This window comes from Epargyreus clarus, unplaced genomic scaffold (genome assembly GCF_041222505.1).
Source record: "Epargyreus clarus isolate Ecla_fem2 unplaced genomic scaffold, WU_Ecla_fem_2.2 ptg000008l, whole genome shotgun sequence".
Lineage (NCBI taxonomy): Eukaryota > Metazoa > Arthropoda > Insecta > Lepidoptera > Hesperiidae > Epargyreus > Epargyreus clarus.
This window is the reverse complement of record NW_027332216.1, coordinates 8,401,733-8,426,270: the sequence shown is the minus strand read 5'-3', so window position 1 is coordinate 8,426,270 and position 24,538 is coordinate 8,401,733. Positions and strand designations below refer to the sequence as shown.

At 34.9% G+C, this 24,538-nt stretch overlaps 2 protein-coding genes across 4 annotated transcripts in view; both read left to right on the top strand.

Annotated features, from left to right (window-relative positions):
- Positions 1 to 23,613, top strand: part of snama (something that sticks like glue) — a 31,903-nt gene extending 8,290 nt beyond the window's left edge. For all 3 annotated transcript variants that reach the window (XM_073075885.1, XM_073075884.1, XM_073075886.1), the window contains 9 exons: positions 6,246 to 6,304; positions 6,606 to 6,674; positions 6,868 to 6,938; positions 7,060 to 7,182; positions 7,372 to 7,656; positions 8,404 to 8,493; positions 8,804 to 9,010; positions 9,639 to 9,707; positions 20,652 to 23,613. In XM_073075885.1, coding sequence (XP_072931986.1) covers positions 6,246 to 6,304; positions 6,606 to 6,674; positions 6,868 to 6,938; positions 7,060 to 7,182; positions 7,372 to 7,656; positions 8,404 to 8,493; positions 8,804 to 9,010; positions 9,639 to 9,707; positions 20,652 to 23,457 — 3,779 coding nt within the window. In that variant the 3' untranslated portion in view covers positions 23,458 to 23,613. The remainder of the gene's footprint in view (positions 1 to 6,245; positions 6,305 to 6,605; positions 6,675 to 6,867; positions 6,939 to 7,059; positions 7,183 to 7,371; positions 7,657 to 8,403; positions 8,494 to 8,803; positions 9,011 to 9,638; positions 9,708 to 20,651) is intronic.
- Positions 12,717 to 14,375, top strand: LOC140744326 (uncharacterized). Its single transcript, XM_073075887.1, has 2 exons — positions 12,717 to 12,894; positions 13,045 to 14,375. Exons 1-2 carry the CDS (start codon positions 12,762 to 12,764, stop codon positions 14,010 to 14,012), a joined length of 1,101 nt encoding a protein of 366 aa, XP_072931988.1. The 5' UTR covers positions 12,717 to 12,761; the 3' UTR covers positions 14,013 to 14,375.
- Positions 23,614 to 24,538: the final 925 nt, after the last annotated feature.

Sequence of the window (24,538 nt, the reverse complement as noted above, 5' to 3'; positions counted from 1 at the left end):
TTTATCTACCCTAAATATACGTAAAATTAATAGTATAATTAAATAACTACAGTTGTAATATAAATTGTAATGTATTAAGATATGTATGCGATTTATGAAATATGTAATTGTGGTGAGTAATGACTAATAATAATACAAGGATATGCTAAATTGTTAGATATAATAAATTAATAGATTATGTTAATTTTATCTTCGGGTATACGTATATATAAAGTTCCAAGTATAGTGACACTTGGTTGATCTACTTAACCACTCAATTTTTGTTCATCTAATAAGAACAGTTTGTATTTTTTATTGAATGATATTATTGTTGTTTTTAGGCTACGAAGAGGCGGAGGCAGATTGTTCCAGCATTTCGTGGCGCTGTATTTGAAACTTCCTCTAAAAGCAGCCGAGGAGCTATACGGATATAGTAGCGGCCTACAGGTGGACCTAGAACTATGCGTCTGATTATAATCTCTTGCCCATTTCAACTTGTCAAACAGGTATTTAGGCTCCTCTTTCTTTACAATACCGAATAGTAAAGTGGCGAAGTGTAAGCGCCTACGGAAGTCCATCTTCAATATATTTGCGCTATTTAAGAAAGGAGTAACGTGGGCACGCGGTGGAATATTGAAACAGAACCTTGCACAGGCATTTTGAACACGCTGTATTACTTTTTTGGAGCGAGCTAATAAACGCGGTTCGAGAAGTGTATCGGCATAATTAAACTTTGATAGAATGAGACTATCACAAAGATAAATACGCAATTTAACACTGAGATAGTCACGAATGCGGTATAACACTTTTAATCGATAGAAGCAGTTACGAGCAATATCTATGATATGCCTTTCAAAACGCAGGTTCTCGTCCATCAATACGCCAAGGTTACGCGCTTCTAATACTCTGTCGATCGGCTCCCCATTTAGGACGATTGGGAGTGTTTTGGCGGTAACTTTACGTATTTGGGTCGGTGTACCAAGAATCATATATTTGCTTTTATTTGGGTTCAGAACTAAAGTATTATGCTCAGACCATAAACATATGCGCTCTAAATCGGAGTTTAGTTTGGCCACAGCTATACTTAAATCACAAGGCTTAAATGAAATGTAGATTTGCAGATCGTCCGCGTATAAATGATACCTACAATGTTTTATTGCATTTACGATATCTGCACTGTATAATATAAAAAGTAGTGGACCCAAAATAGAACCCTGTGGAACACCCCGACCAACATGTCGACAAGAGGAAGTAGTAGTCCTTCCGGTAGAACCCTCTTGTGTTTCTACTTGTTGCAGGCGACAGGTAAAATACGAGTCAAACCATTTAATAGCTTTCGTTCCGACGCCATAATATGCTAACTTTGAGAGCAAAAGAGACACGTTTAAGGTTTCGAAGGCGCGCGAGAAATCAAGCAAAGTCAATATAGTGCTCTCTCCATTGGCCTGCGACGTGATAATATTGTCTACCACATCAATCAAGGCGGTAGAGGTACCACGATGCCTTCTAAAACCAGATTGATACATAGGGAAAATGTTGTTACATTCAAAATAGTTAAATAACTGATTATACGCTACCTTTTCCATTATTTTAGACAGGCACGGCAGAATACTGATAGGCCGCAAGTCGGACATCCCATCCGGGTTCGTCACTTTTGATATTGGCTTTACGACAGCTATTTTCCATAAATCAGGGTAGGTACTCGTCTCAAAAGACTTATTTATTAAGTTTGTTATGGTTGGGAGGCAGTCTGGAAGTAGTAACCGTATCATGTCAAGAGAGATACCGTCATATCCTGTCGCGTTAGATTGCAAGGTATTTAAAAACATTCCCACGTCATGCTCTGAAATTGTTGTAAATTCGAACGAGGCGTTAGTGAAACGATGAAATTCATAAAATGTTAGATTGGCTAAAGGAACGGTGGTGTTTCCAGGGACATTGAGAAAATGATCGTTTATCGCATCCGCATCATTGAGATGGATAGGAAGAGAAGTGTCTTTATTTTTTACTACTACGTGTTGCTTAATGTGCTTCCACATTGTTCTAGGTTGTTTAGTTTTAGAATTTATATAAAATTTAAAGTAAGCCCTCTTTTCAGAGACAATAGCGGCGTTAACTACAGCTTTCAATTCTTTATAATGCAATCTGTGAACGTCTAACTTGGTCTTGCGGGCTCGAATTTGAGCCTGGTTGCGTTTCCTCATCATACATCTGATGTTATATGTCACCCAGGGATAGTTATTCTCCTTAACACAAACTTTTTTCAGGGGAGCGTATAAATTATATATATCCAAAACTACACCATTAAAAGATCGAACTATATCGTTTACATCCTGCAAAGACGAAATAGAGATCCAGTTAATATTTTTTAAAGATTCTTCAAAAAGAGTCATATCGATATCCTTTAATGGTCTGTGCACAACCCATTTAGACAATGGACGGAGCTTAGGGAAGTCAAGTTCACAAATAATTATAGCATGGCTACTCAAATCTTTAATATGGTCCACCTGTATACTTGATACTGGTGCATCGGCGCATACGACGTCAATAAGTGTCTCACTACTGTCGGTGAAATGTGTCGGTTCCTCAACATACTGTGTTAAATTATTACACCTAAGAAATTCATATAACATTTTGGTACCTACGTTATAATTGTTTAGAATATTAATGTTAAAGTCACCCAGTAAGACCACATAATCGTACCCTCTAAAACTGGATAGTGACTCACTGAGCGCATCGAGGAATATTTGTGCGCACAACCATGGTGGTCTGTAGGCGGTACCAACAAGAAGCGATTTACCATTAACTTTTAAGCATAACCACATTTGCTCCACCGTGGGACAAATAGGATGCTGGAGAGTGCGCGTACGTAAGTCATGCCGCAGATAAAATCCTATTCCGCCACCACGGGTACGAATTTCGGCTGGCCGAGGGATATGTCGTAACCGATACCCCGATATAAAAGGCGCACGTCCCTCCTCACCTGCTCGAAGCCAGGTCTCGTTGATGGCCATGATATCCACATCGTGCTGCTTCATTGCTACAGAGAACTCATCGTGTCGGGTACCGAGGGAGCCGGGATTTAGCAAACCAATTTTAAACTTATTTAAGTTAATCATTGTTATATTGATTATTATTCGTAATAAAGACAGCACCACGGCGAATAAAAAATTGTATGAAATTAGTAATAAATAATTTTCGACAGCATTTTTGCAATAAGATTAAATAAATAAACTGTATATACCTTGCAACAAATACATACCAAATATCGACAATATGCGATATAAATAAACTTATAAACAGCGCAATTGCAAGTGATATGTTTATTGTGCACTTTATGCTGCAACACTGATCTATGTACATACAAAACAGAAAAGGAAGTAATATATGGGACCACATACAAGAAATATCCACAATCCACGTAAGACAGTCTATAGATATTAAAATATTAACCATGTAATATATCCCGAGACACATATCAGGGTATTGCATTCTATAACAAACACTAGTAAGCAAGACTTCAGTACGTTGTACGTATGTATGTATTAAGATAAAATAAATAAGCTTTGAAAATTTGTTTATATCAACAATAAATAGAACATAAAAAACTAATTTAAATGAGTACAAACTCCAACAACTTATGTCCCAAAAATCTTAACAATGTCCAATGCAGTGCGAATACGGAGTCGCGGTGTGTCACCATCGCGACGAGCAAAAATACAGCCATCCCGTGTCCACACGTATCGCCATCCCTTTCGACGACCTGCCTCGCGAGCCTCATAAAACAGTTGCTTATTAGCGCGAGTTAGGCGTTCGTTAAAATAAAATCTACGCGGCTCCTTTCCTATGTCCAGTCCAGCGGTGTCGGCCCCGCGGCGCACGCGTGCCGCTTTTAACAAATTATCGCGAACGGAACGCCGAGCGAGACGCAAAATAATATGACGAGGTTTGCTGGGCTTATCAGCGTCCGGTGTAAGATCACGGATTGCGCCCGTACGCGTCGCACTCACCACGTCCCGCTCATCCAAAGTTACGCCGAGTTTACTCGCCAGCAATGTGACAATATGCATTTGATTTTCCCCTCTTCCTTCGGGAACACCAGATATTTCAATATCATTAAGGAGCAGTTCTTGGTCCCGATCATTTATCCGACATGTTAATTCGGACAATGACTCTTCTACTTTGGAGATAGGCGAGGACTTCTGCGCATCAGACGCCCGTTGTTCAAGAACTGAAACCCTATTTTCAACGTCGCCTAGCTTAGTACTTAGCTCAGTTACATTCGAGTTTATCTTTGTCATCTCTAATCTGAAAGTTGTCATCTCCTGGGCAATTGTAGTAAGACTCTCTCGAATTAATTTTATTTCATTAGCTAGTTCGACGCTCACGTTACGCCCTCTAGCGGAGCCATCTACTAACGCGTCGACAAAGTCATTATCTGGGCTACCGGAGCTAGGTGTCGCGGTCGCAGCGCTAGCGCCTGAACCCTTGGGCTTACATTCACGACACTGCCATTTACTCGAAATTCTGACTTCATTGCTTATGTTGACACATTGCCTATGAAATAAGCTTGAGCATTTCGAGCATTTAGCCCCGTCAATAGTAGACGCAAATCTTCCGCAAGTGCCACACTTGTTCATGATTGTTTAGTATAGTAACTGTGTTATAGTTCTGTATATTGCCGATAGATGTCACTGTGTTATTATAAGTAGATTAAGTTAATTTAATGTTTGATTAAAAGTTGTGATTAAATGATTTGTTTAATTATCAAGTTCGCTTACTGTTAAATAGCACTTAACACTGATTGATGCAGTTATCCGAGGTCACGCAGTTTACGCAGTTCTGACAAGCACTACCGTGACAAACAGCTGTTATACAATCAGCTGATTACACCTCAGAACACTGAATACACTATATCCACAGTGATAACTACACTTTATAGCAACACTACTAAACTGTCCTTATATTATATTCAAATATTTGTGCAAAAAGAGCCTTATTTATAATATTTCTATTTTTTTTCTTAAAAACACAACACACTGTGACAGCCGTCCGAGCTACCCTCTCAATAACTTGGTTTGTTTTTATTATAAATATTATTATTACACATAACAATCAGGCCCATTAGGGAACAGGTAAAAAAATAATTTGAATAGATAAATGAAATAGATAAAAATATATTTTTATTTAATTTATATTTAAGATTTCAATTCATACAAACAGTCTTCCGCAACAAAATTAAGATTTTTAAATTAATCATCATGTCATGCATGAGCATTTTGCATATGACAAAATTGAGTATATAAGTACCTATCTACCTCAGGGGGACCATATCCACTATTTATCCGTTTTCCCTTAAACAATAAAAGTACAATTTTGGTTAATGTAAATTGTTTTATTCATAATTACTTTTAAAAGACGTAGTATACTAAATAAATAAATACATGACTAAATAAATGTGTGTGTAAGTTTTGCTAAGGGAGGTTCCACACGAAATAAAGTTAACCACGCTGACGTCAACGGCAGTTACCAAGAAGTGTTGTCGGTCGGATATTACTGCCTTCAATTTGATATTGATCATTCAGAAGCTAATATGTCATATTTACAGTGACGCCATATTTGTTCAAAACATAAAATTAGTATCAATAAAGTAACTAATGCTATCATTGATCATTCATTAGACGTTTATTTGTTTACTTTTGTCTGTTTTTAATGCAACACTACGCCTAATTCGAGCTTGCACATTGCAGACCACAGTATTTGCAAATACATATACGCAATTTTGTTTAAATGTCTCTGCATATATTATCATTTTAAACTTATAATAAAATACGGCGGAGGTATGGTAGACAAACTATTTCATAAATATAACTATTTACAGTAACTGCTAACATTTTATATAAGAATAGCTAACTTAATTCACGCACTTCCGTATTTTAAATTAAGAGTCTGCTGAAGTTCTATTAAAAAGCGTACAGGGTAATTCAAATACATAAACGTGAATATTAATAATCACATTTAAGTCTGCAAAAGTTAAAGAAATTTCAGAGATTGTTAAAAAATACAGGGCATGGTATTTTAAGAATGGTATAAGAAATACGCACATTTGAAAACTAACAAAACTGCGGAAACGCAGTTTGTATGCAATATTAGAACTTTAGGAGTTTCTTTAGTAGATTAATATTTGTTTGCTATATGCTTACTTCGATGTATTTGAATTCGATGTATAAATATGTATTTCTTATAATAATTCGTTAATCCAACAGGGCCGCCGCCCGGGATGAAACCACCCGATATGGACATGCCACCAAATGCTCCCATGAATGTAAGTATTTTCTTCAACACAAAAATATTGCCGATAATAATATGTATTATATTGATTCTTTTAAGTCCAGTTTTACAGCTAAGCTTTAGTTTTTGGTAAAATATGAAGGTTATTTTTATTCAGGATAAAATTAATTATGAATGATTATTACGGTTGGAATTGTAACCATCAAAGTATTTATTATAGTCTGTAAAAAAGCGACGAGTCAATACAAGCTTTTTATTTAGTTTTATACTGCGGTATATTGTTTTTAAAATTGAGTGAAAATTGTTCTGGTAACATTTACTCTGTAATTTGGCAGATGCCTAGGATGGATGAGCAAAGGGCCAGTACACCGACTATTGATGAGCGCAGAGACCCTATGTCGCACGTGAGTATTTTTTGCCTCACAGTTTTAAAAGTTCCGCTTGATATAATTATGATTGTACAATAACAAAATAGTTTCGTAAATTGTTGGATAAAAATACGTAACTTGTTGGGGTTTCTCTTCAATAAAAATAATAGGCATTTGGTCTTTAAATATTCTATTCATTTTGGTGTTAATGCATGAGTTTTATTTATAGGGAATGTATAACCGTGGTCCACCTCCATTTATGCAAGGAGTTCTCCCACCAGGTCAACGTTTTGATAACAAGTAAGTAATCATGATCTTAATTTTTTCTAAACACAATCAGTGTTTACTACATAGTCAAAGATGAACTTTATTGTTTATTAATTTTATTCAGAAATAATAATTTTATTTCGTGATTCATCAGTCCTCCGTTTGGAAGACACGGCCCCATGCGGCCCCAGGGCGGTCCACCCTTTCACGATCGCTACCTGCCGCCCGAGCCGTATCAGCCACCACCGCCTGGAATCAAGGACTCCCCTTCGAACGGGTAAGTTTGGCCCATCGTTCCTTATTACAAGGTTAAAGTCGACATCTCAAGATTCGATTCAGTGAATAAATGTCAACTAGTAGATTCTGCGTCTTCACTCCATCTCGACATATGCGACTCCGCATCCGTCGGGGATATATGGGTAGGTTTCATTCGGTCGGAATAATAGCGTGGTACACGGTGTCGTAGGCTGGGGGACGACCCGCTGGAGGCGTTCAACCGGATGATCCGCGAGAAGGAGATGCGCGCCAAGCGGCGCGAGGAGGAGCGGCGGCGCGCGCACACGGGGTCGCGCAGCCCGTCGCGCTCGCGCACGCCGCGCACGCCGCGCTCGCCGCGCTCGCAGCGCTCGGCGCGCTCGCCCCGCTCGCCGCGCTCCCCGCGCTCGCCGCGCTCCCCACGCTCACCGCGCTCGCCCCGCTCGCCTCGCGCGCGCCCTCGCAGCCGCGGCTCCAGCAGAATCAGATACTCTAGGTTCGTTTGGATATCATATTGCATGTCTCCACGAACGATATTTGCATTCCTCCCAATTTAATCCTTGTACACTTTTCCTGCCTGTAGATGTTTTAAAGCTTGGTTAGTTTGATAGTTCTGGACAAATTAACTGCACGATATTTTTTATTGAATAATTTATTCAATCACATACACTCACCCTAATTTAAATCATTATTATCATTCGAAATTTAAATCTTACATTGCATAATTCGTCGTAATCAAATGAAATAAATAAACTCACCTGCATTGCTATACGATATAATATACCGTACGTATACATATTATGTATGCTTTGCTAATAATTAAATATCCAAAATTATTTAAATATATTATTTTTCAAGGATAGACCCTCAGTTGAAATGTTCAAAATATTTTGATTATTATTTGTTTCTTTTTACTTAAGCAACTGTCGAAATACTTTAACAATTTATTAATTGGTGGTGGTTAATGTCTTTGGTGTTAGTCTATATGCTTAGATTGTAGGGCGCATTTGTGTTGGCATGTTTCATATTATAATGTTAGAATTAGCTTTTATACAAACATATCACTTGTTTAATGAGATTTTAAAGTCTTCACACTGTGTACGACAAACTTATTTATTTTTTATCTTTTTCTTTACAAGTACTTGATATAATGAAATAAACCTGAAAATGATATTATTATTTTAAAAAATGATAATCCTGTTTTTAAAACATTGTTAAAAGATGTGTATTTTCGTACTCACAGGTCGCGTTCTATATCTCGTGGGCGTGTCCGTCGGTCGCCGTGGTCCCCGCGACGACGACGCACTCGCGAAAGGACGCTTTCTCTAACTAGGTTAGTAGAATCATCATTAATATCATCTTTATTGATGGCCTAGAGTAATAGATTTTATTAGAAGAAAACAAAATATTATTTGAAGGTGCTGTCATGAACATTCCGCTCTTAGAGTTACAAGTAATCATATTGTTCAATCGTGTTAATTGTTATTAATTATTATATTAGTATTAATATTTAAAAAAGAATTATTATTACTATCCCTTGTCACAATTTCCATTAAAGAAAAATTATAAGTAAGGTGTTTGATCTTTTTTAAAAACTTAACATATAAAGAATAATTAAGGTAACATAGAGTGTGCTTGTTCAGATCGCCGTCCCCACGTCGGCGGCACCGCTCGCCGCTGCGCTACCGCTCGCCGCTGCGGTCGCCGGCGCGCTCGCCGCCGCGCTCGCCGCTGCGGTCGCCGCCGCGCTCGCCGCCGCGGCCGCTGGGCGCGCCCGAGCCGCTGCGCTCGCCGCTGCGCCCGTCGCTGCGCTCGCCGCCGCCCCGCGTCATGTCGCCGCATTCCGCCAGGTATGCATTTTTGTACCTCGTTTAAATTGTCGCGATCAATCCGACCATTATTTTTATGATATGAGTGTAGCAAACGAGCTAGCCGTCCACCTGACTATTGCCGCCCATGGACATCTGTGGTCTACCCCAGACAAGATTAGATTTCTACCCGAGGTCGACCACAGTTGCGCCGCCACCCCTGAGGACTAAGCTGGAATGCCTTAGATAAGTACTTACCTTATCACCAACTTAAGTAACTTGTCGAATTAATTGATGTGTTTGGCTATACAGTTATAATTTATTTGTAATTACCTTCGTCTATTGGCCGTTTGCCCAGTTAAAGAATATTAAAAGATAAATCTGCTATTAACCTACTTAATTAATGTAAGGCGTTTAGCGACCAAGCACAGCCGTGCATTAATAGGGCAACTTAAATCAGATGACATTCGAATCGAGATAATCTTGAGGACTCAAGCTTCACTGATGTAACTGTTACTAAAATCTAAACAATAAACGATTATCGTAATTCACTGTAATTTATAATCCGAATCGAATGTTATGACGAAAGGATTAGCATAATTAAAAATTATTTTAATTTATAACGTGAGCCTGAATAGTCTCTTATGTTACCTAAATGTTTTGTTTTCAGATACGCTGGAGTATACGACGAACTGTTGTCACCGCCTCGTCGAAGTGTAGAGCCGCCGTTTGGACCCAGGTACGATTGTAACCGTTTAAATAGTGTCGTCTACCCGCGCCCTATACCCTCGTCTAAGACAATGTGTTGCTTGAAATTGCCGAACGGATTGAGCCTGTGTTTGCGAATCGAGTGTTTTTACGCGTATAAATGCGGACTTCGAATTTCTGACGTCCCTATCAATTCGAACACTGTTTATTCTAAGACATTGATCAATAAAACTATGATCATATTAAATTTTGTCGTTTTCGTCGTGTGTCTATTAAAATTCGAGTATTATCTACTTTTAAGCGGTAAGTATATAAATTGTGATCTACAAAATGGACTTCGGGCTGCAATTTCGGGCGTCAACGTTTCGACGAGGCCATGCTGTCGTTAACTTGAAACTTGGGGCGCTCCATGAATAAGAATAACTAAATTTAGTGTTATTATACATCTAAGTACGTGTAATGTAATGTTAATGTATTGATGTATATTATATCAGTTGATCCGGTACGCAATCCAATGTTGGACTAGGGTAAATTGTAACGATCACACTACACCAATTGTTTTCATACTGTAAAATTATGTGTTATACTGTATATAAAATGAGTAAATGATTTTTCTTACACATGCTGGAACTTAAAAGTTAGTAGTAGTAGATAGTGTATCTGTATTTGTGGCATATATGGTTCTTACATTGGATTGCTTGCTATGTAATAATATGTATCCTTTTAGAATACTCCTATTGAGTTGATTGAATCATGGGACTGAATTTTTACTTGAATTATATACTTATACGACTTAATCTAAAATAATTATCTGTGATATGCAACTTTGAGAGAGAAAATTGTTATAAGTTTAAGTTTGTATTCATACATTGAAAAAATATTGTGCTGGTGTTAAATGTCTGAGTTATGGTTACATGCATTTTTTTATGAACATATTCATACTCTTTGATTTCGCAAGCCTAGTTTTCAATATCAGATTTCTATAAAATACTACAACATAACAGCATAACAGTCCTGTTGAAACTAATCTTAACTTTTTACTATATAGGCAAACATCAGTTCGAATACATAAAAGTATAGAAAAAAGCACTGTATTTATTCATGTTATCAAAATATAAACTTAATCATATAGTTTACAATATTCTTCATTAAAAATAATAGAGTGAATTTGAGGGATAATATTGTTAAATGATAATTGTTATAACAAAATAAAAAGAGTACTATCGTTTTTTCTTAGAGTGCGTATTAATCTGATTATTGAGAAAGTCTCGCGAGTCGCATAATATATGTGGATTATGTTTTGTTTACGAATCCCCCTACGCCGCGTGCCTACAAGCTAACCGCGCGAACAGCGTTGATGGCGGATCTGTACGGGTAGTTTGTTGACCTACAAAAAGTATTCTATATGAATCAATTTTGAATAAGAGATGATTTGAATTTGTAACAAAAGATGCTAATGATTTGTACGCACCCTAACATTTATGACATATTGCATGCTATTGACTACAATAGTATGCTCATATCTTTTAAAATAGGTAAATAGGTACATTACTATGTTTTTTGGCAGCAAAGGGTATGAGAAGTATTATTTATTATATTTAAAATGTCACTCCCTTATTTCATTAAAATTTACTGTTACTGGTGCCTTTACATTGAAGATTATTACAATATGTGTCTATCACAGACCTGTGAGTGTGTGTGAGGTATGTGGAGGCTATATATTTCTTAAAAAATGTATGGTTCCAGAAGGTTTGTATATTTTCCTAGTACAATTTGTACCACATGTGTGGTATATCTTTAATGTACATTATGTTGTTTATATTAAAGAGAAACAAGTTTGTAATGTTAGAGGAAAATGAAGTGATATACAATATTTTTGGGTCCATTGTTAGTGTAACGGTTTATATGTTTATGTTCACTAACCAATGGCGAGTAAGAGAAGAGTTGTATACATATTTAAATTTACTCTTAGGTAATAAATAGATTTTGTAACAGACTTTTTAATTGTTTTTCCTTTACACATAAAGTGGATTGTTTTTACACTAATAATTGTATTGTTAAAAAGTCAACTATGTTGAAATATTTTGTTCACAATGTATATTGTGTTGTAACAAAAATGTTTTTGAATACTAGTTTAATATTATATAAATATTAATATTATAAAAAAGATCATTCGGAAATGCTTAGCTATTTTAAGGTAAATTCTTTTCAAAGGAGAAGGATATAAGTATTTCGTCTGTTTACCCGAATGCCAAGGAAGTGTTATGTTTGGTTTGGTGAAAGCTGCATGAATTTCCATAGTTAAGGTGTGAGTGTGTGGAGAAATAATTGTCCTTAGAAATTGGAAATGGCGGATGCTGACAAAAAGTTAACATGAAATTAAAAGGAGATTTTAAAAATATAACAGCAAGGTGACTTGACTAAATGACAAATTCATTATGCCAGAGATCAACGCACAGCCGAAACCGCTAAAGATAGATTTCGTTACTACCGTTATAAATAAGGGGATAAATAAGGGTTGGCATTTTGTAGAATCTTTCTATTTTGAAGCAGATACTTAAATTTTGATTGCTGAAATTTTGTATTTGGCTTTCTGGATAGAAAAAAATAGCTAAGAGTTTTAGAATGATCCTGTACATCAGCGACAGAACATAAATTTTGTATTAAATATTTGTTGTTATTATTTATTATTTACAATTATCATGAGAAATATATTTATGATCTTTTCTATGTTAAAAAAATGCATTTAAAGGTAAATAGTTAAATCTTTACATTACCACAGGAAACTCGCGTCCAGTTTTTGGTTAATAATTCGTTAAATGGTAAATAAGTGTTCAAATCAAATTGTTTACCTGACTGCGGAGAGTTTTTCAAGTGTATGTATTAATATATGTCTCGATTTTGACAAGTCCTTCAGCCCTAACATAATTGAGGTATAGTGCCACCAACTTTTCTGTTCAGTAGACAAATCTGGAACTAAAACAAAGCCGACCGCCATTTTGAAATGTCATTCCGCTGTCAATTTTTTGAAGTGTGAGTGCTATTTGTTTTTCGATTCGAATATAATTGTAATAAGTGATTAAAAATGCCTAAGCCTCTCAAAAGTGATGCACGGGTCATTATTTTAAAGGTTTTAGATTTCATGAGGGAAGAAAAACGCCTGATAGCTCCGAAAATACCGTTTGAGAAAGTGACAGAACGCGTCGCAGCTGCGACAGGTTAGTGTTGCTATGAAGTGTTGATAGTTAATTAATAGAAAGTCCCGCGTAAATATTTCAGTTATTTTATTTTACTTAGTTAAAGTGTCACTGAGTATTTTTGGTAGTAAATGTTTTTTTATACTTCATGTATTTATATTTTTGCTACAGGAGTAAGCGAACGATTTGTTTACAAGCTCATGAATGAAAAGAAAAAAGCTGAAGAAAGTAATGTCAAACTATCTACTCCCGGTAAGAATAGAGAAAGAAAAACAGGAAAATTGGACATTGATGATTTTGACATTGGCGTCATACGGAGAAAAATTCATGAATTTTATTCATTTAGGAAAGAAATTCCGACTATACCAAAATTATTAAACATACTTAGAGAAGAAATTGATTTCTCTGCAAAACGTGAAACACTTAGAAAACTGCTGCATAAAATAGGATTTCGTTTTAAAAAAACTAAAACAAATAGAAAAGTGCTATGTGAGCGTAATGACATAACTGCGTGGAGGGCTGCATACTTACAAAAAATTCGTGAGAATGAGTCTGGAGAAAAAAAACCCGTCGTTTATTTAGATGAGACCTATATACACTCATCTCACTCAACTGACAAATGTTGGCAAGGCCCAGATGTTGAAGGTGATTTGGAGCCAGTATCAAAAGGGAATAGGTGGATTATAGTTCATGCAGGAGGCGAAGAAGGTTTTGTAGAGAATGCTCTTCTTGTGTTTAAATCAAACACTAAGAGCGGTGACTACCATGATGAAATGAATAATGATAATTTTAAAAGATGGACTATTAAGAAATTGCTGCCGAACCTGCATAAGCATACTCTTATAGTGATGGACAATGCCCCCTATCACAGCATTTGTGTTAATAAATGTCCCAATTCAAACCACACTAAGGCTGTCATGCAATTGTGGCTGAGGGAGAGAAATATAGAATTTTCTGAGCAAATGACGAAACCTCAACTGCAAGAATTAATAAAGCGTAATAAACCAGCTCCTGAATATGAAATAGATAATCTATTAAAAAGTCATGGCCATTCTGTTCTCAGGTTACCGCCATACCACTGTGATTTGAACCCAATCGAGATGGTTTGGAGTTCAATGAAGAGAAATGTCGCTGAGTGAAATGTTGGTAAATCTAGTGCTGAAATGCCCCAGTTAATTCAGAATGCATTCGATAAAATAACAAAAGAAGAGTGGAAAAACCATTGTCACCACGTAAAAAGAATTGAAGAAAAATACAGGAACAATGATGGATATTTAGAAGAACCATTCATTATTAAGTTGCATAGTGATAGCGAAAGCGATTCAAGTGACTCTGATGACGAATTATGTAAATCACTTGGCACAGGCACCTCAGGCGCATCGTCATTATTTCGCTCAGGGATGTCTGGTGTGGAGCCCCTCGAAGTTAGAGATCATGACCATAATTATTTTTATAAAATATAAATTTTATTTTTATAAAATATAAATAATTATAGTTAATAATTCTGGACTTTTTATTTTTCCTGTCCTAGAATATCATTTAAGAATTAAAATTTGACATTATTAACCTAATTCTTTTTTTTAGGATGTTTACGAAGGTTATTTATCTTTTTAAATATTTTTTACATATTTTATCTAGTAAAAATCATAGGTCTCAAAGTTGTTGAGCTCCCTCTTCAGTAGGCAAATATAATTATATGGTAACATTGGACGCTGCACTAGCGACCCTGTCAACTGAACAGATAAGTTGGTGGCACTATATTAATTAAATGATGTGTCATTGGATTCGTCTAAATTGTGGCAGTCGCATAGGTTTTTATTTTAGGCAGTCGGGTTTTTATTTTTATCTTGACAAATGAGTCTTTATAAATAGTACATTACGATACGCGTGGCCAAAGTAGCCTATTTTTGCACGGCGTGAAGTTAGCGCCCGAGCGCAGCGAGGGTGCTAAACGCCGTGCACATAATAGGCTACTTATGTCACAAGTATCGTATACTATTTTATAGCTCGTGTGACATAAACCCGCTTATACTTGTGAAGTATTATGAAAAAATATGATAATTATTTTTAAACTTATAAATGATTGAAACTAAAAAATATGAATTAAAAAACCAATACAAATGTGACACAAACAAAACCATTGAAATTTGATGTGAAGAAGTCTTGATTTAGAAAATTTTGTAATTTGTATCTAGTATTTTAAGATTTCTATGTAACATAAAAATCTTAAAATAATTAGTGGCATCTCCACCTAAACGTATTAAAGAAACATGATAAGGAATCGCATAATATATACTAGTGATACAGTACAAAATCGATTATCCGGACCTCAGTTACACAGATTATTTGTATTGCCAAACATGAACAAGTCACTTTGTAATAACCGCAGATTAGCTACGTTGTGTGTGATGTGTGCATTTGAATTCCAGAAAGCAGCCAAATCGCAACTAGAAAGTTATAATACAAACCAAAAACCCGATTGCTTAAAAATATAGCCTATGTTATCCCTGCAATTTAGATGAATACAACGACATATCATATGTCAATATTAGTGAAGTCGTTTAGGTTTGACAAAGAATGAAAAATACATACGTACAAACATAAGGTCGAAAAACATTGCCTTCCTCAATCGGATCAAATAGCTTTTCTTCATAAACGCAATTATCCAAATTTTTGATAGTCCGAATGCCGTACGACAACAAATAGTTCGCTTTATCAAGTTTTTACGGGAGTAGTATTATGGCTAATTTTGATAATGATTCCTAAATTAAATATGTCCTACTTTGGTGTGTAGCGAAAATAAACAGTCAAAACAAACGATAAAATTCGATACAGCTCAACAGTTAGTCTTACATTGATGATATTGCTTAGAATATACAAAATGGCAAAAATATTTATAAATACATGCAAAATAAAATATTTACATAATTATTGCTTTAAACAAAATAATCCTTACTCACTTTTAATTTTCAAATGACATTTAAAAGTACGAAACGTTCATAGCGATATTATTTTTTTACAACTGTGAGGGTAGTGTACTGACATTAATACAGTGTAAAAATCGGCTACTTTGGACACAGAAAAGCGTGGCTAAAATGCGGGTTTAGGTCACAGAGTGCTATAAAGTAACATTATTATTTGACAGTTAAGTCCTAAATAACTAAAAATAATCGTAAGGTTTTTATTATTGCAGCATCGTATGTGTAAATGTGAGAGGAAAACTTTGTTGAATTATTTTTCGTCGAAAATAGCTTATATTTTTGTACTTTATATTTTGTTTTTGCCGGTACTTTGCATTGATATTTCAGTTAATCACAAACAAGTGCCGTTCGTGGAAAAATGTGTAGTAGTTGGTCTTTAAGGTAATAAGTAACGCGGTATAATTGTATGAAATATCTTATCGATTTGTAAAATTATTGGAACAAAAGATTATCTTGCTTTATCGCGCTTGTGATATTTGTTGCAAGCAACATATATTGTAGTTACACATTTTATGATCTCTTAAGAAATTAATTATTTCCTTTTATTATTTCCTTGACTTCATGATTTGAAATACTTTGTATCAATAAGTACAAAACGTATATTTTTATTTATAAAAATCAAAAACAACAATAAATGATATGATATGAGTGTTGTAAACTGTTGTATGTATCTTTGCGCACGACATTATATTATTAAAAATAAAATTTTCATTATGTACATTTTAATAATTTGCTTTCGTTAGATGTGATTATTTAAAATTAAATACAATAAAATATATAATAGAAATAGAATAACTTATAAAATAATATTGTTTGCTATTTTGAGAGAAATCTTAATTCCAGATTTATGCACGTTTAAAACTGCATTGTAAACATTGTCTAGTTGTTAAGGCAATGTCTGCGCATTATAAGACTGGCTAAGTATAACGTTGTATTTACATAAGAGTTACTTGAATAAAAATATAAATCTGTGATCAATTGTCTGCGTCTTAAGAAATTGTAATATCTATCAAAAGTTTATAAAATATTATATACTTTTATTTGTCAATAAGCATTCTGTAATTAGTTTAATTTTACTGTCGTTTTGAAATTTGATGATGTATATTTAGGAAAATTCGTAATAGTCAATACATTGGATAGTGGTCTATATACTAAATTAAATTAAATTAAATTGAAAGAAATATAGTTCTACATTTACTGCAGCATCACTGTCCCGACATTTTTTTTTTCAATAGTGTAGTATTGCGTTCTGTTTTAAAAATTATCAGATTCATATAGGATGCCTATTCTCCATTGAGATTCCATACATCTGAAATCAATCTCAGATAAGATTAAGTTGGAACGCCTCGCATAAGTATGCCCTCGTTACCACATCCTTCAAAGCGGAACGCAGCAGCTCTTAACACTGATGTTATTAGGCAGAAATAGATGAGGCGGTGGTGCCTCCAGAGACGAACCATACAAGGTTCTACCACGGTAGAATGATAGATAATAATGCAGGCGTTTTATTTCTGCGATACTGCAGCAACATTTTACCATAAGGTTTAGGCGCCTAATAATATAGATAAGACCCGTACGTATTATATTTTGTTATAATTATTTTTGACTGTGTTGTGTGTATAACTTTATAAAAATGTACTTGACTTTTATGCCGCCTATTTGTATGTGATTTTAAATGAAGACTGAAATTTATAATTATTTTATACATATACGCACATATATAATGTTATAAAGTCTAGAATTTATATTATTACAATTGTTGTTAAGGTTTAGACAGCGACTACGGTTTAAATTATAACGTTTCGATGTAAGATGCGTAAGTGCAGCGGTTGCATTGCGGCGCCCCTTTCATGTGTTTTATATAATACGTACAATACATGTCTAGCACTACTGTCATTATCATATTAAATGGAACTGCTGCTTTAAAAACTTTCTTTTTTTTAATTTTAGTGTTTTGTATGTTTATATTTTATGTTGTTATATGAATTAAATTATGTTATATGAAATCTATCATAAACGTTGTACTTGTGTCTCATATTTTTGTAGTTTTCTTGTGATATACTAAATTGTTACATAAGGGCAAGACAGTGCGAAAACCATGATTTGATTGAAATATTTACATGTCTAAATGAAGATATGTAACAAGATTATTAAGATTAATAACCTCGCATGACTACTATTTTGCAGCCATTTTTTGTTCTTTGAGTTAAATAAAATAATCTGTAATAAGTATAATAATAGTGTAAATAAAGTTAGCTAAATGTCGATAACTGGGGGGTTACTACCATCTGTTAACAATATTATTTTAATCATACATTGAAATTTCGTACCACGACCTCGTTAAAGTAAGACCGATTTTATAATATTAAAGACAATTTCAGTTGGTTTAAGCGAAAAATGAATAAGGGTTTAAGTTTGTTCAACTGAGTATGACGGAACACAATCAAGATCGTGGAGCGAAAGAGATGACACTAGTTTCGATGTCTCGTTTCCTCTTGGATAAGGAATAGACAAATTACTTATTCCTTTACATCACATCAGAAATAAAATAATACCGTTTTAAGGAGGTCGTGTTACGAAAAAAAATGTTGATGTAATATTGAAATAAAACTTTTTTGAACTATGATGGTTTTTAAAAAATAGTGGTCTCTTGTATGTGAAAGTGAATGAACCGAGCCCAGACAAGCCAATACAAACAATTTGTAATAGCGTACTTCAAATAAAATCATACAATTTTTAGATGAAATTTGTAGTAAACATGAATTGTTGTATAATTATAACTGCAAAATCATTGTAAGCTGTAAGAATTGTAAGCTGTCATGATGTAATAGTGTAATAATTTTAATGCAAACTTTTCTGTACTTTTTTTTTGGATAATTATGTTATTTTTACACGAAATTTAAATTAATTGTTTCCGTTATTATTTTTTGTTTATGTATATTTTTTAATCCCACGAATAATTCCATCTACTGGCTGTGATCAAAATATAAAAAATAATTATTATCCATAATTAAAAACGTATGTCTGTCCATTTTTGTAATTTTGTATCAATGCCCGGCCTAAAATGTATTTTTTCTTATCTTATTATTTTGGTAAAAAATGTCTATGTTACTCCCTTTAAAATATTATAAGAATTAAGAAATAAAAATTAAAAATATTTTATTGCTTTTCAGTTTGTAATCTCTATGTCATACATAGACATTCATATATTTTCAATCGTTATTCGTTTGAATCATATTACCATTTTCAAAATTATTTAAAAATTAATGTAGCTCCATTCTTACCAACTTTTTTTACACTAGTATACATACTCGTAATATGCATATTGAGTTTTATATTGTATCGATCATTTATAACTAAATATTGTTATAATAATTATTTTTGTTGTATTATTTGTCTTGATTTTTGTTTGCCGTTATGTCGTAAAGTACGGTACTAGTATAGTATAGAGATTAAAAAAATGTTACGAAATATGTGTTTTAATTATCTACTAATATTTTGAAAAAGTCCCAAATTTAGTACGTTATGACATAACTTCATATTCATTGAAATGGTGTTATTATTAAAAATAATTTGATTAAGTACCTACTCGTTTCTCTTATGGAAGTCTGAAAAGGTAATATATTTTTATTAATAACATATTAATGAATATACATTTTTTAAAATTTGCATTAATAAGATAATGATCTTATTTTGTCGCAAACCTATAAAATCTATTCGTATTCTATAGCGATCTTAATCTCGAGTCTTAATCTACCGGACTCATTAATTATATATCTGCATATCTCAGAAAACGGGTAGTAAACTTTCTACCCTTTCTTTATCAAATGATAGGCTGTTTATGACTCCTAGACATTACGCCATTCTTGAACAATGCTCCGATTTAATAAATTCAAGTACCTAACTATATTTTTTCTTGTTTAGCTTCGACTATCACCAGTTCAATGGAAGAAGTGTGTGTTGGCCTCATAATTTTGTGTGTCATTGTGTTCCTAGCCAGCAACCTAATCCCACATGAGCGCTACAAGCTCTATGCAGGCTTTAAGCAGATGCGGTCTGTACCACATGTTGTTTTGCTACCACCCGTGTACTATGGTATGGTACAACGGGTAATCTATCCGGCTTTGCCTGGATCGAGCTCCACTGATAACTTAGTTAGAGTTGGTGAAAAAATACATATTATGGTAAATATGTAAAAGCCGGCATATATAGAGTGAAATGACGCGTATTTAAATATCTGTCGGCTAGATTCTATCTAAACTTGCGGTCTCTCTATGCATGTACTGATATCGTAGTTAAAAATAAAGTAGCTATTAGGAATATGAACATTGTTGCACATTTCTGCATTTAACCAAAATTGTGCAAATAAATTATGGCCTTCAAACCAAATTTAATGAAATATAATTTAATAAACATACATTATTCGTATGCTGCGAATTTTGTATGTTTTTACTATATTCTAAGATGTCAAATTATGTTGCTGTGATGCGTTGCGTTTCTCTTCGCGAGACAATTATAGAGCACTAGCTAATGACATTTTAAATGTTATACAATCCAATGGAAACCTTTATTGAAGTTGAAAAAAAAAGAACCGCAAGAAAGTTCTTTATTAGTAGTAATGATAGTTTAAGCATAAAATTAATTAATATTTCAGACATATATGTATATACTATAAAGGCCAGGTTCGATTCGTTAGGCAATAAATTTGCTTAAGTGCTTTATAATAAAGATTAATTAAAAGTAAAGCACTTAAGCCGAATATATATTGAACTTATATTTAATTATCTCTGCTTTCAGGTATGGTCCTCGAAATGGTGCGCCACCAAATGTATACCCACCAATGGGACCGAAACCCCTGCCCTCGTTGGTTAATATGCCCTTGCCTAATGAACCACCTCCAGGGTACCGGGGTCGTTACGACGGTCCCCCGTTTGAAGATATCCCTCCAGGAGTTGAGCCACCTGTACCAGGTTTTGAACCGTCACCGTTTGACAAACAGCCTTTTGGTCTCCCTGGACCAATGGATCGTGACAGACTGCCGCCACCTAATTATAGGGACCCTTACAGGCCTCCTCCATACGTTGAAGGCCCGGCGGGATATAGAGATATGCCAATTCCTCCTCTTCAAAATGAAATACCAGTTCATGTCGGTGATCATCCACAACGTTTTCGTGATAATTTTAGACCTGGGCATTCGTTTAGAGATCATGGCCCAGTGTCATATAGAGACGGACCTCCCTATCGAGACCAAGGACCACAACAGCCACCCTATAGAGATCCAAGAGATCCCAACTTTCGTGGCGGACCACCACCATTCCGTGATAATTCGTACAGAAACATGCCATATAGAGAAGGTAATTTTCGTGATAACCCTCCTCATAATTTCCGTGATACTGGTGTTCCCTTTAGAGCTCCGAGCACTGATCCTCGAGACCCACAACCTGTACCCTATCATGACCCTAATTTTAGGGAAGCATATAGAGATGAAAACGGTTCAGGTAGAGATAATTCTCGTTCCGGATACAGAAGCAGTGTACGCAGCAAAGGTGGGTCGAGACGAAATCCAACTGGTGAACATGAGAGGCATAGGGAGAGGGATGGTCGCGATCGCGAACGTTTGAATGAAAATCCACTTGAACGTGTAGATAAACCCCGAGAAAGATCCGGTCACGACAAAAATCGTGAAGTGCGTGACGATCGGCCACGTGAATATGACAGAAGTCGTGATTATGAAAAGGAAAGGACTCAGGACAAAACAACACCCGATAAAAAGGTTCGCATGTCTCCTAAACGCACTCGAGATGTACGTGAAAAGAAACGCAGTGAATCTAGAGGTAGATCTAGAGATCGTGAACGAGATTCAAGAAGGGACAAGAAAGAAGATAAAACTCGCGAAAAATCTTCAGACAGAAGTAGAGAACATAAAGAAAAGGATAAGAAACTTAAAGATAGAAAGAAGAAAAAGAGAGAAAAGGAAAAAGAAAAGGACGTGGATAAAAAGAAGAAAAGAGAGAAAAAGGAGAAAAAAGATAAAGAACCTGTAAAGAAAGATAACGACACTGAAAATCAGGAGGTTTCTAAAGATATCAAGGAAGAAAATATTTCCGAGGAGACAGTAGTAGTAAAAGAAGAAACAGAAAAGATAGTAAATCCCAATGTAATCATAAAAACCGAAGAGAAAGCGGAAATTGCGAATAAAGAAAACGACACTAAAACTGATATTGTTAATAAAGTCAGTGATCTATATGGTGACGAGGCGGCTGAAGCAGTTGATAAGGAAATAATACAAAACTATGTAAAATCAGAGACAAATGAACAAAGCGATACTAAACCCGCTGATACTTCAAAAGAAGAACCCTTCGATGGCATTGAACTTCAAGCGGCAACTGATGACTTAGAGGCTGATATTGAAGGAAATAATCATAAAGAAATGTTAGCACCATTGCCGGAATTGTCTAAGTGGGAGGTTGATGAAGAAAATGTAGAAAAGGCAAAAGAACCTGGCGAGATTACTTCTCCTGAACAGGAAGAAGAAGGTAAAGTTACGACTGAGGTACTAAAACGTGCTGAAAATGCTATATTTGCTAAAGCTATTAATTCTTTACGTCCCATTGAAATAAAGAAAATCAGCAGCGACCGAGTTAAATTATATGGTGACGAGGCTCAAACTAAAAATACTATGAGTAACATACAAATAACTGTTCCTGTAATTGACACTGAGCAAAGATCTGTAGAAGTAAATGAAAGAAAAAGAAGACATTCTAAAACACCACCACCCCGGCTCTCCGTCAAAGATAGACTTGGCGGAAAAGTAGAAGACATCCGGAGGCCCAGAGAACATCGTGTTGTACAAAGTACTGTAGAACGTGTGAAGTCTCGCTCAAAAACTCCTAAACGTGAACAGGTACCATATCGTAGAGTGACGGTTGAAAGAGATAGAGGTAGAAAAGCAGAAACTACTGGCAGGAATGAAGTAGCAAAGTCCGATAGACGTGTTTTAACTGAGGAGTACAAAGTGAGTGAGAATTACCGTGGCGTTAATCCTACTGAAAGGAAACGAGATTCCGATAAAAATTCTAGAGAAGACAAAAATAATTATGGCGACGACAAATTAGAGTCGCGACCCCGTGGACACGATAAAACAACTGACCAAAATAGAAATGCTGAACGTGAAAGAAAGAAATCAACATTAGATGAGGCCAATTTCGAGCCCGATTATGATGAAACCGTTGAATCTGATAATGAACCAAAAGAAGACGTTAATAAAAAACGTGATCGGTCCGGATCGCCACATGGTGCAATGGACTCTAAAAAGCCTAAAATTGACAATGAAACTATAAAATTAGATCTGACTAATGTCAAAAAGAAACCGGAGACTGACAGCGAATCATCAAGTGATACCGAATATTCGTCATCATCGTCATCATCTGATGCTCGTAAGAAGAAGCGGAAGAAGAAACGTGCTAGGAAGAAGAAGAAGCGTGCTGCCAGCGATAGTGACAGCGACTCTGGATCGAGCTCTGATGATCACAAGAAAAAAAAGAAAAAGCGTAAGCACAAGAAGAAGTCTAGCAAGAAGAAGAAAAAGTCGAAACATAAGTAACATCCTTTGTTTCAAAGAACCTTACAATTTTTTAAATTTACTACTATTATAAGTTTAATAATATATTAGGTATCTGTGTAACTTTTACCTGACTGTAGGGAAGGGCAATTAATGTCGTTTTTGTCTAAATTAATAAAGGAATTTAAAAGAAGTTCATATCAGTCTTTTATTTCACAGTATAATTCCATAATAATCTATACTAATATTATAAAGAGGAAAACTTTGGTTGTTTGTTTGATTGTAATGAATAGGCTCAAAAACTACTGGTACTATTTTAAAAATTCTTTCAACATTCGAAAGCTACATTATCCACGAGTAACATAGGCTATATTTTATATGAAACGTATTTGATAAATAGATTTTGAGGCGGTACAAAGTTTGCCGGGTCAGCTAGTCCTTACTAATTCCTTACTAATATTATAAATCCGAAAGTAACTCTGTCTGTCTGGTTGTCTCTTCTTCACGCCTAAACCACTGAACCGATTTTAATGAAATTTAGTACAAAGATAGTCTGAGACCCGAGAAAGGACATAGGATAGTTTTTATCTCGGAAATCCCACGGGAACTAGGGATGGCGATCTAAGATCGATTAATCGGAGAATCGACCTTTAGAACCCAAAATATCGATTATTTTAATCGATATTAGTAAGGATTGAATCGTAAACTATGCATTTGATCGAGTGATGATCTTTAGCAAAGTTGAAGGTACGTATTTACAGTTTTATGTATGTTAGTATGTTATATTATTTTCTTATAAACGCGGGCGAAGCCGCGGGCAAAAACTAGTAGATTATAAAAAGAACATGGACTATGTATTTTGAAAGTATTTTATTGGATACGAAATAAAATATAAAACTATTTATTTATAACAAGATTTTCTAAAAGTAATTGAACTACTATACTATCTTAGTCTATTGTTTAGGCCCCATTATTAATAATCAATCTATTCAATGCGTCCCAAAGATCGAAATTTGTCAATAACGAGCATAAAGAAATTGTTTTCAAATGATGTTTTGTAAGCAAAACCTTAGATAGATGAGTATTAATAATAGGCGTAGGTTACCACGCTTATCTCAAGTAC

Excerpts from the sequence above, each read along its gene's own strand:
- LOC140744326 (XM_073075887.1), top strand. The coding sequence starts at position 12,762 with ATGCCTAAGCCTCTCAAAAGTGATGCACGGGTCATTATTTTAAAGGTT. Across the intron at positions 12,895-13,044 it reads ACGCGTCGCAGCTGCGACAG|GAGTAAGCGAACGATTTGTT; the intron begins GTTAGTGTTGCT and ends TTTTTGCTACAG.